The sequence below is a fragment of the Aphis gossypii genome, unplaced genomic scaffold, assembly GCF_020184175.1.
Source record: "Aphis gossypii isolate Hap1 unplaced genomic scaffold, ASM2018417v2 Contig00468, whole genome shotgun sequence".
NCBI lineage: Eukaryota > Metazoa > Arthropoda > Insecta > Hemiptera > Aphididae > Aphis > Aphis gossypii.
This window is the reverse complement of record NW_026083121.1, coordinates 23206-36010: the sequence shown is the minus strand read 5'-3', so window position 1 is coordinate 36010 and position 12805 is coordinate 23206. Positions and strand designations below refer to the sequence as shown.

The 12805-nt window shown below is 27.7% G+C and overlaps 2 protein-coding genes across 2 annotated transcripts; one reads left to right on the top strand and one right to left on the bottom strand.

Moving 5' to 3' along the window:
- Positions 1 to 2297: 2297 nt before the first annotated feature.
- On the bottom strand, positions 2298 to 5198 carry LOC126554329 (uncharacterized). The gene is made up of 7 exons (XM_050209409.1): positions 4307 to 5198; positions 3977 to 4225; positions 3613 to 3900; positions 3150 to 3525; positions 2629 to 3089; positions 2383 to 2529; positions 2298 to 2327 (listed from the first exon to the last, which is right to left on the bottom strand). Exons 1-7 carry the CDS (start codon positions 4607 to 4609, stop codon positions 2298 to 2300), a joined length of 1854 nt encoding a protein of 617 aa, XP_050065366.1. The 5' UTR covers positions 4610 to 5198.
- Positions 5199 to 10109: 4911 nt separating this feature from the next.
- LOC126554328 (uncharacterized) lies at positions 10110 to 12522 on the top strand. Its single transcript, XM_050209408.1, has 2 exons — positions 10110 to 10822; positions 12250 to 12522. The coding sequence occupies exons 1-2, from the start codon at positions 10472 to 10474 to the stop codon at positions 12520 to 12522; spliced, it is 624 nt and encodes a 207-aa protein (XP_050065365.1). The 5' UTR covers positions 10110 to 10471.
- The last annotated feature ends 283 nt before the right edge of the window (positions 12523 to 12805 follow it).

Genomic DNA, 12805 nt, shown 5'->3' with positions numbered 1-12805 from the left:
AAGTTATATACAATTTAGCAAAGTACGTAAATTTAGCAAGGTAAGATTAAAATTAAATAATTGGTTATAGTAAACATGAAATAGAAACGTACGTATATTTTGGAGACTACGCCGCCCAAATAGTTTAGTATAAAAGCGGTTGTGGTAGTATTAAAAATTAGACATACAGCTAGTTCAGTAGAAACCAGTGTTGCCAGGTGTGGAGATTTTTCCCCAATTTGGGGATTTTTTGAGATAATTTTATAAATTGAGGAAAATGTTGGGGATTTGTCAATGTGGGGAAAATTTGAAGTTTTTTTGTTAAATTTGTAGTATATTCTAATATTTAAAATTTTAGCGTATGGATCGTATCGGTTTTAAGTAAAGTTTTTCTTCTTGAAAATCTTGTATTTCTTATCAACGATTGAAGATAACCAAGGTGTATTTATCAGGTGTCGACACTCACAAACGCCGCCCGTTGATGAAATGAACGAAATTATTACTCCACTTGTATATTCCGCTAGGGAGCGCTGTCTACCCTTAGAGGGCCGATTATTTTCAAATTTTCCCATGTTTTAATTTGAACTTTCGTATTATTTAATATTTATCATTTTATCCTATTATTTATATGAAATGTGAACTATTTATATTAATATTTATATGTGCAAGTGTTAACTAGTATATCTGTTGTCTAAATTAAAACGAGGTGGTGTGAATTGTAAAATAAACAATACAATAATAATTAATATAGGTAGGTATTATATTATTATATTATATTTTATTACTATTAAGCATTAAACAATTCTTGAAATTTTTTTTAATCGTTTTTCTGTTTTTTTTTTGTTTGAGACTATTTCGTTATGTTTTCTGCAAGCAAATATCATCCTTGTATTCAAATAAAACTTCACAATATATTTTGTTAACTGATTCTGATGATTTGCACAACCAACTTTTGTTGAAATGCCATGCACGCTTATTTCATCCATAACTAGAGAATTTACAAGAAATAAACATTATTTTTACAAAAATATGGGCATAATACAATTGTCTAGGTAGTTATATGTTTTGTACTTACCATGATCCAAAATATGTTTATTCATTTTATAATTTTTTAGGACATGAATGATGGTTGTTTCTAAATTATAAATAAGTTCCATTAAGTTGTCTGTTGGAATAAATAAATGACCTTCATTTCGCAGATTAATGAATCTTTCTTCATCAGTGTTGGGAATGTTTTGGTTGTTGCTTGAAACAATTGAATTAAAACAGGTTGTACAGTTTTTAGCTGTTGAATGTTTTTTGCATTTCGTGCAACATAGCCAACAAAATATGTAAGTGCACTTTTATCAATATTGCTTTGGTTTTCATTTTCAAAATATAAATGATCACTCAACACTTCAAATTCGCAGTTAACTAATAAATTGTCTAATTTAATTTCTAGATCAGCTTTCTTCTGGATGTCTTCTTCATTAGTAGGTTTAATATCAATAAGTGTCTTTAATATGTCCCCACCACTTACATTACTACCCCTTGGGGGCCTTATTAATGAGTAACAAGACATTAATCTATAAATTTGAACAAACTGCCTTTTATCTGGATGTTGGTTGGATCCGCATGCTTGACGTACAATACCGAAGAAATGCTAAATACACAGGTCAGTACATTGATTAACATAATGTATGGTTTATTTTTATTTAAATTACATAATTAATTATTTCTAGCACAAAGTATAAAAATTTACCATATCAACTATAAACCTTTTACTCAATACATTTAAGTGATCAAAATAAGTAAATACTTTAAAAAATTGTACCTGTACTTATCTATAATGAATTTTATACATTTTTATAATTGTTATTATCATTTTTTATATTATACAAAATTAATAGGTACCTCTAATGTATCTTGATTAATTCGTTTCGTCATTAGATATCTATAACCCACATTCTGACTCAAAAATTGAATTAGATCCAAAATCCCTTTTATAGAAACTATCAAACCTCTTTCAGTTTGACTGGTAAATCGAAGATTTTTGTCTTGAATTTCAAGCATCCAAGTTTCAATATAGTTTTTAAAGTCACTGAGTATCTAAATTAAAAAAAAAAAATTTATTTTAATATATTTTAGCAAATATGTATATTATCTACTTTGTTGCTATTAGAATTTGGGTCAGCTTGTAGACTGTGTTTTTCAGTATTTGAATTTAATACATCTACTAAATCATTTATTTTTCTTATAAATTTTACTGTAGGTTCACAACCAATGAAATTTTTGTCTCCTCTATTTAATAATTCTTCCATGCAATCAGCTACTGTGTTTTACTGAAAAACTAATTCAAATACACATATCTATAATTTTTTGAATACTGTTAAATTGTAATACACATTTTGTTAGATAACTCACAACCATGGCCATTTTAACATTCATTTTTTGGAAATGTTGAGGGAACAAATGATCTTTTGTTAGTTTGTAACAAAGTTTAATATGTTTTAGTTCATCGTGTTGAACCAAATATTTCCAATACTCAAATTTTATGTAACCTTCAGGAGTCTATAAATAGATTTATAATTTTGAAAGAAGATTATTGTAAATTAATAACTGTATCGAATAGGCTTTTTATTTGATTAATAAATATAAATTATACCCTACCTTCAGGATTTTATTTTTAAGTATTCTTGTCCACATAGTTTTAATCAAATGTGGAAAGTCGGATATAAACCATAACCTTCTTTCAGAATCCATTGGATGTTGACAACTGACATTTGTATTTGTTATACCAAATGAGTTCCACATGCCTCTATTCCAAGGACCTCCATCAGTAACAACATTGTGTACTTTAAATCCTGATTTTTCTAACAGTATCACTGCTTCAACTATAAGCTTTTGAAGAACTTCATTAGGAGCTGCACCTTTACTTAAAAATGCTCCAATTGCTTGAATCCATGGTCCTTGATATGGTTGATACATGAACACTAAGGCATGATCGCCTAATTCGTTTTCTTGTTGTTCTGGAGTATATTTACCCAAGTCAACTAGTCCATCAACATTCAGAGTAGATTTATTAAATGTCACTGAAGGCGAAAGTGACATCTCATCTAGAAGTAAGCAACCTAAAAAGTTGATTTAAAATCTTTTTTTTTTACATTTAATTGTTTATGTGACAAAATTACCATGACGCTCTGCACTTTTGATATTTTTAGATTTTTCTTCAAGCATTTGGAAAGTACTAGTATGAAATCCATAAGCTGGTTTTAATTTTTTTATGTACCGTTGTAAAGTCACAGTTGATGGTAAAGGCAATATTTTTTCCCTATACATCTTTTGATATAAAGCAGGAGTTTTAATTTTCATCAAAATACATTCGTACACCCAATTAGTAGTATATCTTACACCATGGCCGGATTGGGCTGAACATGCTTTAAAGCACATTTTAATAGCTTCTTGCTGCTTTTCAGGAAGGTCCTTAATCAAGCAGTTTACTTTTTCTTCTTTTAATTTTGAAAAACTTTTTTTTAAACTAATGATATTAGTTTTCATAATATTAACCTATTTAACATTTTTGAAAGATTACAAATTTTAAAAACCTTGTAATAATTCTAAAGTATCTAATTATAAATTACAATACAAGATTACCCTTTTAGAAAGTCTACGTGCTTGTTGTGCTTTTTTGTTATATAGTTTTGATAACTTCACTGGTACAAATTTTGTTTTACTTAAATATTTATTTTTGTAAGAACAATGTGTGCATCTAGATTCTTTCCCTTTGATACTTAATAAACATCTGGGAGACCATTGTTGTGAACTATTTAAGATGAAACCGGGGCATAATTTCATATTTTCTATTTTAGTTAACAAATTGTCCACGTCATCACAACTATCAACATTTGTTTCAAAACCTATGTCATTACCTCTTATGAACACCTATATTTATAGGAAATGTAACAATGTAACATGGTACTTTTTGTGGATATTAACTATCAATATTGTACGAAAATACCTTAGCTGTTGTAGGAGTAATAAATTTAACACATTTATCATTGAGAATTCCATTGATGTGTGTAAATATAGTTTCCTCGAAACCATCGGTATGTAACCCCCACATTGGTCCAGGCAATTTAATATTTTTTCCATTTAGATGAATATTAAATGTTACTATATCTTTTGTTTCAGATGATTGTTCAGTCAGAAAGTTATTTATTTCAGTAGATGTATCTTCATAAGATGATGGAAACAATTCTTTAGAACACTGATAAATAAAATGTATTTATTTTATTTTAGCATTGAAATTTATTTAATTGATTATTATTATTTAAAATTATAGTCTTACATTGTTAGAACTTGACTTAATTCTTTTTTCTTTAACAAAAGTCATTGTTCTCTGAACTGGGGGTTTACGTTTTTTCAAATTTTTTGAGCTTAAATATGATGGTAAATTTGGAAATATGCAAGGGACTGCTTCAAATTTCAGTTTGGGTCTAATGAGTGGGTATACAATTTCACTGCCATCTGAATCTATACATACTTTAGTTGTATGTATATCACTAGGTGTAAAATGAAGTTGGCATACTCCATCTTTAATACTTAAAGTTTTATCTGCTCTTGGTATTTTTCTATTCCAAATATCAACCATGTTCTACAAAACTAGACCATATTAAGATTGGCTCATTTGAAAACCTAAATTTTGGCTTTCAAATACTAATGAAATAAAGAATATTAAATAATCAAAAAAAAAAAAAAAATACCTCAACAGTAAGGTATTTAAAACTTAATATTCGTTTGAAAACACATACTACAACAGTCAATAGACTGTACTAACAAATACTTAATAGTTAACATCTACAATCTACATATAAAATTGGTTTGTTGTTATACTAACAAGTAACAGTTAGACACTTCTAGTTTTTAATATGATGATTTATTTATCTATTACCTCAGGGGGATGGAATATCGAAGGATATTTTTTTCCTTCATTCTGTAACCTTTTGCGATCAGTCAACAAGCCAGTGTCACAACCAGGTACAAAGCACTTGAGTGGCATTGTTTTTTTTTAAATTTATCGATATTGAGTATTAGATTATAAGAGATTATAAGAACTAGTAAGCCAGTAAGGAAATGAAGTGTAATTATATTAAAGGTATCCACTAAAAGAATTATTATAATATGTAATATACAGGGGTGTTACCATAGAGTATACTACATAGTAGATATACGCCGTATACTCTCAAATCTCAATTTATTTGCAATTTTAACTCTCAAAATATTTTTACAAAATGTCAAAATTATAAATATAGTGCATACACTCAAATCATATAAAAAGGAAAAAACAAAATTAATTTAATTAGGTAATTTTACCATATTTACGTCAATTATTTATGACTGAAAAAGTCATACTCTTTATTTTTTAGTATTTATAAAGATTGACGAGGTATAATTTAAAGAGGATTTGTAAAAAATCTATTTAAAATTGTTTACATATTATTAACACGCTCTTTACCGGCTTTACTCTTATATAACCAATAATAACAATATTTGTAATGTATTTTAAATGTTTATATTTTGGTTTTTGATGATTTAGTATACTCTCAAAAAAATATTGGGAACACCTCTGGTAATATAGTGTAATGGTGAGTTAAATTTCGGCCAATGTAGGTAGTAGGTACCTATGTTATAAATATAGCATACACATTGATTTCGGCCCTCTAAGGGTAGCTAGCGCTCATGGTGGCAATCTCAACTGGTGTAGATTTTTCGTTCAATTGATAAGCGGAGTGTCGACACCTGATAAATACACCTTGAAGATAACCTTAGTCCGTACTATCATAGATTATATGATAATATTATTTCATTTAATATCAAGGACAAAGATATATAATCTGAATATCTGATGCTATTATCACAAAATAAAATATGATATTCTGTACTGTATAATGTGTATTATGAAACTTTGTAACATCGACACACTGTAGCTCGTAAGATGTTTGTATTGTAGTAATTATGAATGTACCATGGTAGGGTAGTAGTAACGGGCTACGAGATATAATCGGTGTAAATAGTATTTACAAGTATCTATAAATAGATTGTAGGGACCTCACAATAGATTTAATCTTATTATATAAAATCAATCAATAATATTATAATTTAAAAATCATGATAATATTATGTATTAACCTAACCTTTATAAATATTTTTCCATGACTTAACTTTGTTTATTACTTTTACTATAATAAAGAACATACAATAATATGTAGAACTGTAGAAGTAGTTTGGACGTTCACATTTAATAGACAGTTGTAGAGTTGTAGTATATTCAAGATATTTTTGTTAATACTTAATATTCTTAATTGAAGTTTTAACAACAGTCAACAGTTTTTTCTTCTTTATTAGCTCTATTTACATAAGCGAAGAGTAAGATAAAATATTAAAGGTAATTAATTATTTAAAATATTATTTAATACTATTTAACTATTAAAATATCAACTACCTATATAACGCGTTAAATTGTTATGTACAAAAACACTTGCTTAGACTTTCGTTTTATTTAAATTATTGTTCTATTTGTCTTAGTATGTCAGATTCAGACTGTGGCTTCAGTAGCTCTGAAGAAGCTACACAGTTAAAAAGGAAAAACTTTTCTCCAAATTTGGGTACAAAAAGAAAGTTTGTTCATAAATTCCGTAACGAATGGCTGACAAAAACTGAATTTCAATTATGGTTTGCTAAAAGTATAAAAGGTGACACTTATTTTTCATGTACAGTTTGTAAAAAAGATTATCATGGAGGCATATCAGCTGTGAAAAAACATGCGAAAGCTGAATCACATTTATCGATTGCTAATTCTAGAAAAAATATTATTCCAATTAACAAAAATCCCGTGTTTCATAAAGCCTCTCAACTTCAAACAAAATCAAAAGAAGCTGAAATTCGTCTTTCAATGTTTATAATTGAACACAATATTGCTATCCAAACTTCTGACCATCTCATATCATTATTTAAAAGTATATGCCCTGAATCGGATGTTGTTAAAAATATATCGTGTAATAGGACAAAAGCTACTGCTATCGTGTGTAACGTAATTGGTAAACATGGCAGTGCTAACTTAATTGAAAGAATGAAAACTAACATATTTTCTATTATGATAGATGAATCTACTGATAAATCTAATGTCAAACACCTGGCTATTGTTACCCGCATAGTAGATAGTTTGAGTTACGATGTTAAAGATGAGTTTGCGGCACTTATTAAAGTACCAAAAGCCTCAGCGAAAGATATATTTGATGCTATAGTAAATTTTTTTAATGAAATGAACGTACCGTATAAAAAAAATTTAGTTGGTTTTGCGGCTGATGGGGCAAACGTAATGTTCGGTGAACACCATTCTGTTAAATCACTGTTAGAAAAAGAAGTCCCTCAAATTTTTGTAATTAAATGTCTGTGCCATTCTCTAGCTCTATGCGCTTCTTACGCATGTGAAAAAATACCAATAGGCGTTGAAGAACTTATTCGTGAAATATATACTTATATGAAATATAGTTACAAACGACAAGCTAATTATAAAGATTTTCAATGTTTTGTTGAGGTGACACCACACAAGCTATTACAACCTTCGTAAACAAGATGGTTGGCTCTTTTAGCATGTGTTAAAAAAGTTATTGAACAATTTAATTCATTGAAATTATATTTCCAGGGAGAACATTTTATAGACAATCATGCTAAAAATATTTACAAAAAATTATGTGACCCTACATATATTTTATATTTGAAATTTCTTGAATTTGTTTTACCAAATTTTTACAAACTTAAACCTTGAATTTCAGTCACAAAAACCAAAAATACATAATATATATACAAAAATGAGTGCAGCTTATAAGACATTACTTGACTGCTATATCAAACCAGACTACTTAAAAGTGACAGATATTTCTCAAATTCAATATAGAAATCCAAATAATTTTCTTCAGACAGATCAAATATATGTTGGAGCCAGATGTATAGCAGACCTATCTAAAGAGATTCTTACAGCAACAGAAAAAAAAATATTTTTAACAAACTGTCTTAATTTTTTTGTGGAAGGAGCTCATCAATTTTATAAGAGATTCCCATTTAACTCTAATTATGTTAAGTTATTAAAAGCAATGAATTTTTTAGAACCAAATAATATCCCAAGCATAGTTTCAATTGCACCAGTTGCTGCACAGTTTCAAGAAAGGTTGAGCATAGATCTAAACGATCTTGACATTGAGTGGAGGTTATTAAGGAATACTGACATTGATAATTATAATAAAGAAATTATTCCATTTTGGGAAGCAATTAATAAGATTGAAAAAGGAGACGGTAGTAAATTATTCCCTCTGTTAAGCAATTTTGTAAAAATGATTTTAACATTGCCGCATAGCAGCGCTGCCACAGAGCGTCTCTTTAGTACAATTAATTTGAACAAAACAAAAACAAGAAATAGATTGGAAAAAGATACGCTAACTGGAATACTGAACGCCAAAAACATTCTTAGTAATCAAAACACATCATGTTACAATTTCAAAATTGATACCGAAATGTTAAATAGACATAATAATAATATGTATAAATAATAATTTAAATTATATAAATTAATTGTAATTTATTTGTTATAACATACTCAATTGTAGAAGAGACTTTATTTTAATTTTTATATTTGTACTATCATAATATAATATTTGTTATGGTTTAATTCATTGTTATTTATTATTAGTAGTAAATTAATACCTACATTGTAATGAAATGTTGAAATATCTTATACTGAACTACTGAAGTCTAACAACTTAAATTAATGACATTAAATGTATACAAATTAATACAAATTTTGTATGTTTTTTTTTATCAAAAACAAAATAGTGATAAAGACGGGTGATAACGATTGTAGGTAGTATCACAGAATAGATGAAATAAATAAAAAAAAAATAGATTTCATCTATTCTGTGGTAGTATCATAATCACGGACTAAGATATACATATTCTTAGTCCGTGATCATAATATATTAAATCATATTAAAGATTATACATTTATAATGAACAATTTATGGTTGAACCATTATCAAAAACAAATTTTACATTTTAAAAGATATTTGACGTAATTGCGTGATTTGCGATCGAAGATCAGAGAAAAAAAATTGGGGAATAATTTGGTAATATCGAAACTTTTTGATAATATATTCGAAACTAATTTAATATTGACCTGGCAACACTGCCTACATATTACATTACTTCATTCCTGTTGCCCTGAGCTGATATTAGTTGGTTAGATTTAGAATAATGAATATTAATATATTAAATAATTGGATTACGAACATAGTTTAAATAATCGTTTATATATATATATATATATATATATTTTAAAGATTAAAAAATATGTATTTAAATAATTGGTTATAGTAGTAAAATATGAAATAGAAACGTATAGTCGAATTTCCTGTTTACCATGACACGTACGTATATTTTGGGGGACTACACCCAAATAGTTTAATATAAAATGGGTTGTGGTAGTATTAAGCCGGGTCCACACTAGGACGAACATTGTTGTCGAACATGTTCGTTGATAATGTTTCCCCTAGTCTGTACGTGTTTGTCATGTGTGCGCGCACAACATTCAAATGTTCGCTCAACAAGCGGTATTTGAACGAACATCAAAGAAAATGTTTGGCAATTTTGTCTTTAGTGTGGACGTGATCGACAACAAATTAGTTATAAATTATAATTCATACATACAATTTATTTAGCTTTCAGTGAATAAATATTTCTAACCAAATAGTTATGATTTAAGAAGTTCAAAAGTATAACTAATTATTGATAAAGCTAACTATACATACTTTGAATTATTTTTGTTTTTTTAAAAACTTTTAATTTTAAATATTAAATAACAAACATGGTTTTTGTTGTTAAAATATTGAGCTAAAATTATGATCGATACGTATTTTAATTTAACTTATATAAAATTATATAATATTATATATAATTTAACTTATAGGTACTAATTTATATTTAACGCGTATTTATTCTAAAATATTCATTATGATATAAGAAAAAGTCATCAAAATATTATCACATAGATAGGTAATAATGTACTTATATACCTCTTACCTATATTATTATATTTATTTTATTATTTGTATGAAACTGTAACTTAAATAGGTAGGTAACATATCGTATATTTGAATTTTAGATATTTGGTAATTAATAATTATAATATTTATATTATATTACTGCAGTGAAGAACTATTTATACTTAATTAAATATAGCCCAATGCTGTGTAATTTTTCACTGTACATCTATTAATTGTACAGGAAAATCCAAAATAATTGAAGAACGAACACATAAGTATAATTTGAATTACATTTCCAATTCAGTCGTAACTCATATTTCACCACCGTGTGCCCGTGTTGTGTTTGAGTCATTTCCGTAGTTTTTTATCGTTTTTAAATATTTACACTTATTTACATTTTTAAAATTCATTAATTTAAAATGTCCAATGAAAAAGAATGGACTCAAGACGAAATACTCAAGCTGATTAATTTAATTCAGCAAAATGAAAATATTTGGAATCCAGCACATAGCCAGTATAAAAATCGAATCCGAAGGACAGATTCAATAAATAAAATTGCAAGTATACTAGGTATTTCACAACAAGAAGTCGACAGAAAATGGAAGACCATTCAATCTCAATTTCGTCGAGAACAAAATAAAGTAAAAAATAAAAAATCTGGCGCTGGAACTGACGAAAATTATATAAGTGCGTGGTGTTTTTACAAGCCATTAAGTTTTTTGTCAGATAGAAATAAACCAAAAACTACAAGAGACACTTATGAAGCACAGGTAATAACAACATTATTTGAATAATTCTTTTAAAAATAATGAATTGATAGTTTTTATTAGTTAATAATTGATAGTTAATAGACAACACTAAAATAGTTAAAAATTAAATATAGAAGTAGGTAACTAAATACAATTTATTCAAATGCATCTTGCCAATGCACACGCCCTGTAGTTGCAAAATAACGAGCAAATCGTTCACGAGTTTCTTCTACGTCTGCTGCTGATTTTCGTCCACATTTTTTCAATGGTAAAAATGATGTAGTTTCCGATAAATCGCTTCTCCATGTTCCTTTTTTCAAAATTTGATTTTCTAAGTCTTCGTTGTCAAAAATATCGGGTGGACAATATAAATTTTTTGATGATTCGCTCCGTCTTAAAAAATTATGCAAATGGACGCACGCTAAAACAATAGTATTTGTTTTTTCGGGTTGTAGTAATGACGGTTTTCTTAAGACTCGAAAAACTGAAGCCATTATGCCAAAAGCATTTTCAACGACACGCCGTGCCCTTGATAAACGGTAGTTAAAAGCTCGTCGTGGTGAACCTTGTAAATGATTTCCTGGAAAAGGTTTCATTAAATTTTCCTTCAAAGGAAAAGCACCATCGCATACAAAAACATAAGGGGATTTTTCTTGTTGTCCTGGAAGTTCTTTTGGTGATGGTAGGTTTAAAGATTCATCGTACATTTTTTTTGCCAATATTGAATTATTAAATACACCTCCGTCTGATATTCTACCTTGACACCCTACACTTGCATAAATAAAACAATAGTGTGCGTCTACTGCTGCAAGTAGAACAACACTAAATGTCCCTTGTAATGAAATACTCAGTACCACTATTAAAAGGTGCTTGCATCACGATGTGTTACCGTCAATGGCACCTACACATTGTGGAAAATTCCATAGCTCATTAAAGTCATTTGCGATTAATTCCCACTCGATTGATGAATTAGGCATCTACAAATATTATAATTTTTTTTAATACAATTTTAAACATTCTCAAAATAATAATAACATTAAAGTATATATTATTGTCTTTTGTTTTACTGTCCCCCCCCCACAATAATTAAAAAATTATTATTTTTATTCTAAAAACACTCAAGTCGCATATTGAAAATTGCAGTATAGTTAACATTATATTTAATATAAGTGGGTAGATTTTCATAAACAATATATACAAATTTACTAAATGTTTTAGTTTAAATATATTTACACTTGTATATTACCTAGTTAAAAAACAATTTTTTATTAGTATAATGTTACTTCTAAATAATAAATATTTTATATTATTATCATAATATGGTATTTTATAAATTATTTAAATAATTTAGTGTTTAAATTTATTATTTAAAATTTAGACGTGAAATTAAAAATTAAACATACAATATTGTCTTCACGTATATTTATATAAATAGATGTATTGTTTAGGAAGAAATACATAACGATGATTCCTTGGAGGACGACTTCATAGTGGTGGATAGTGTTGATAGTGATGGGAAAATTAAAGAACGACCAAAGCCATTTTCTTCACCAAAACCAAAAAAAAAAATTAGAACAGATGAGGACCCTAGAGTAGATGAGGTTTATTCTATTTTAAAAACTTATACGGAAAAAAATAAATTAAAGGATAACGCGAGTACATATGGGGAACACGTCGCTAACAAACTAAGGTCTTATTCAGATTTTATGAATATGAACTGAACATAAAATAAATTGCATTCTTCACGAATCGGATATGTTAATGCTACAACAAAATAACCAACATTACTCCTATTAATTTTTCTAGCCCACTTCAAACGATAACTCTTTTATTCCTTTACATTCTATGGGCGCATCTTCTAACAATTCTTTAAATAATTTTTTAAATACCCAAGAAAATGTGTCATCATATAATAATATTTAGTTTTAAAGGTTAAGAAAATATCTGGTACTTCTAGAGGTAGATAAAAAAGTGCTGTATTATAATCTTAAAAGTATAAGTGAT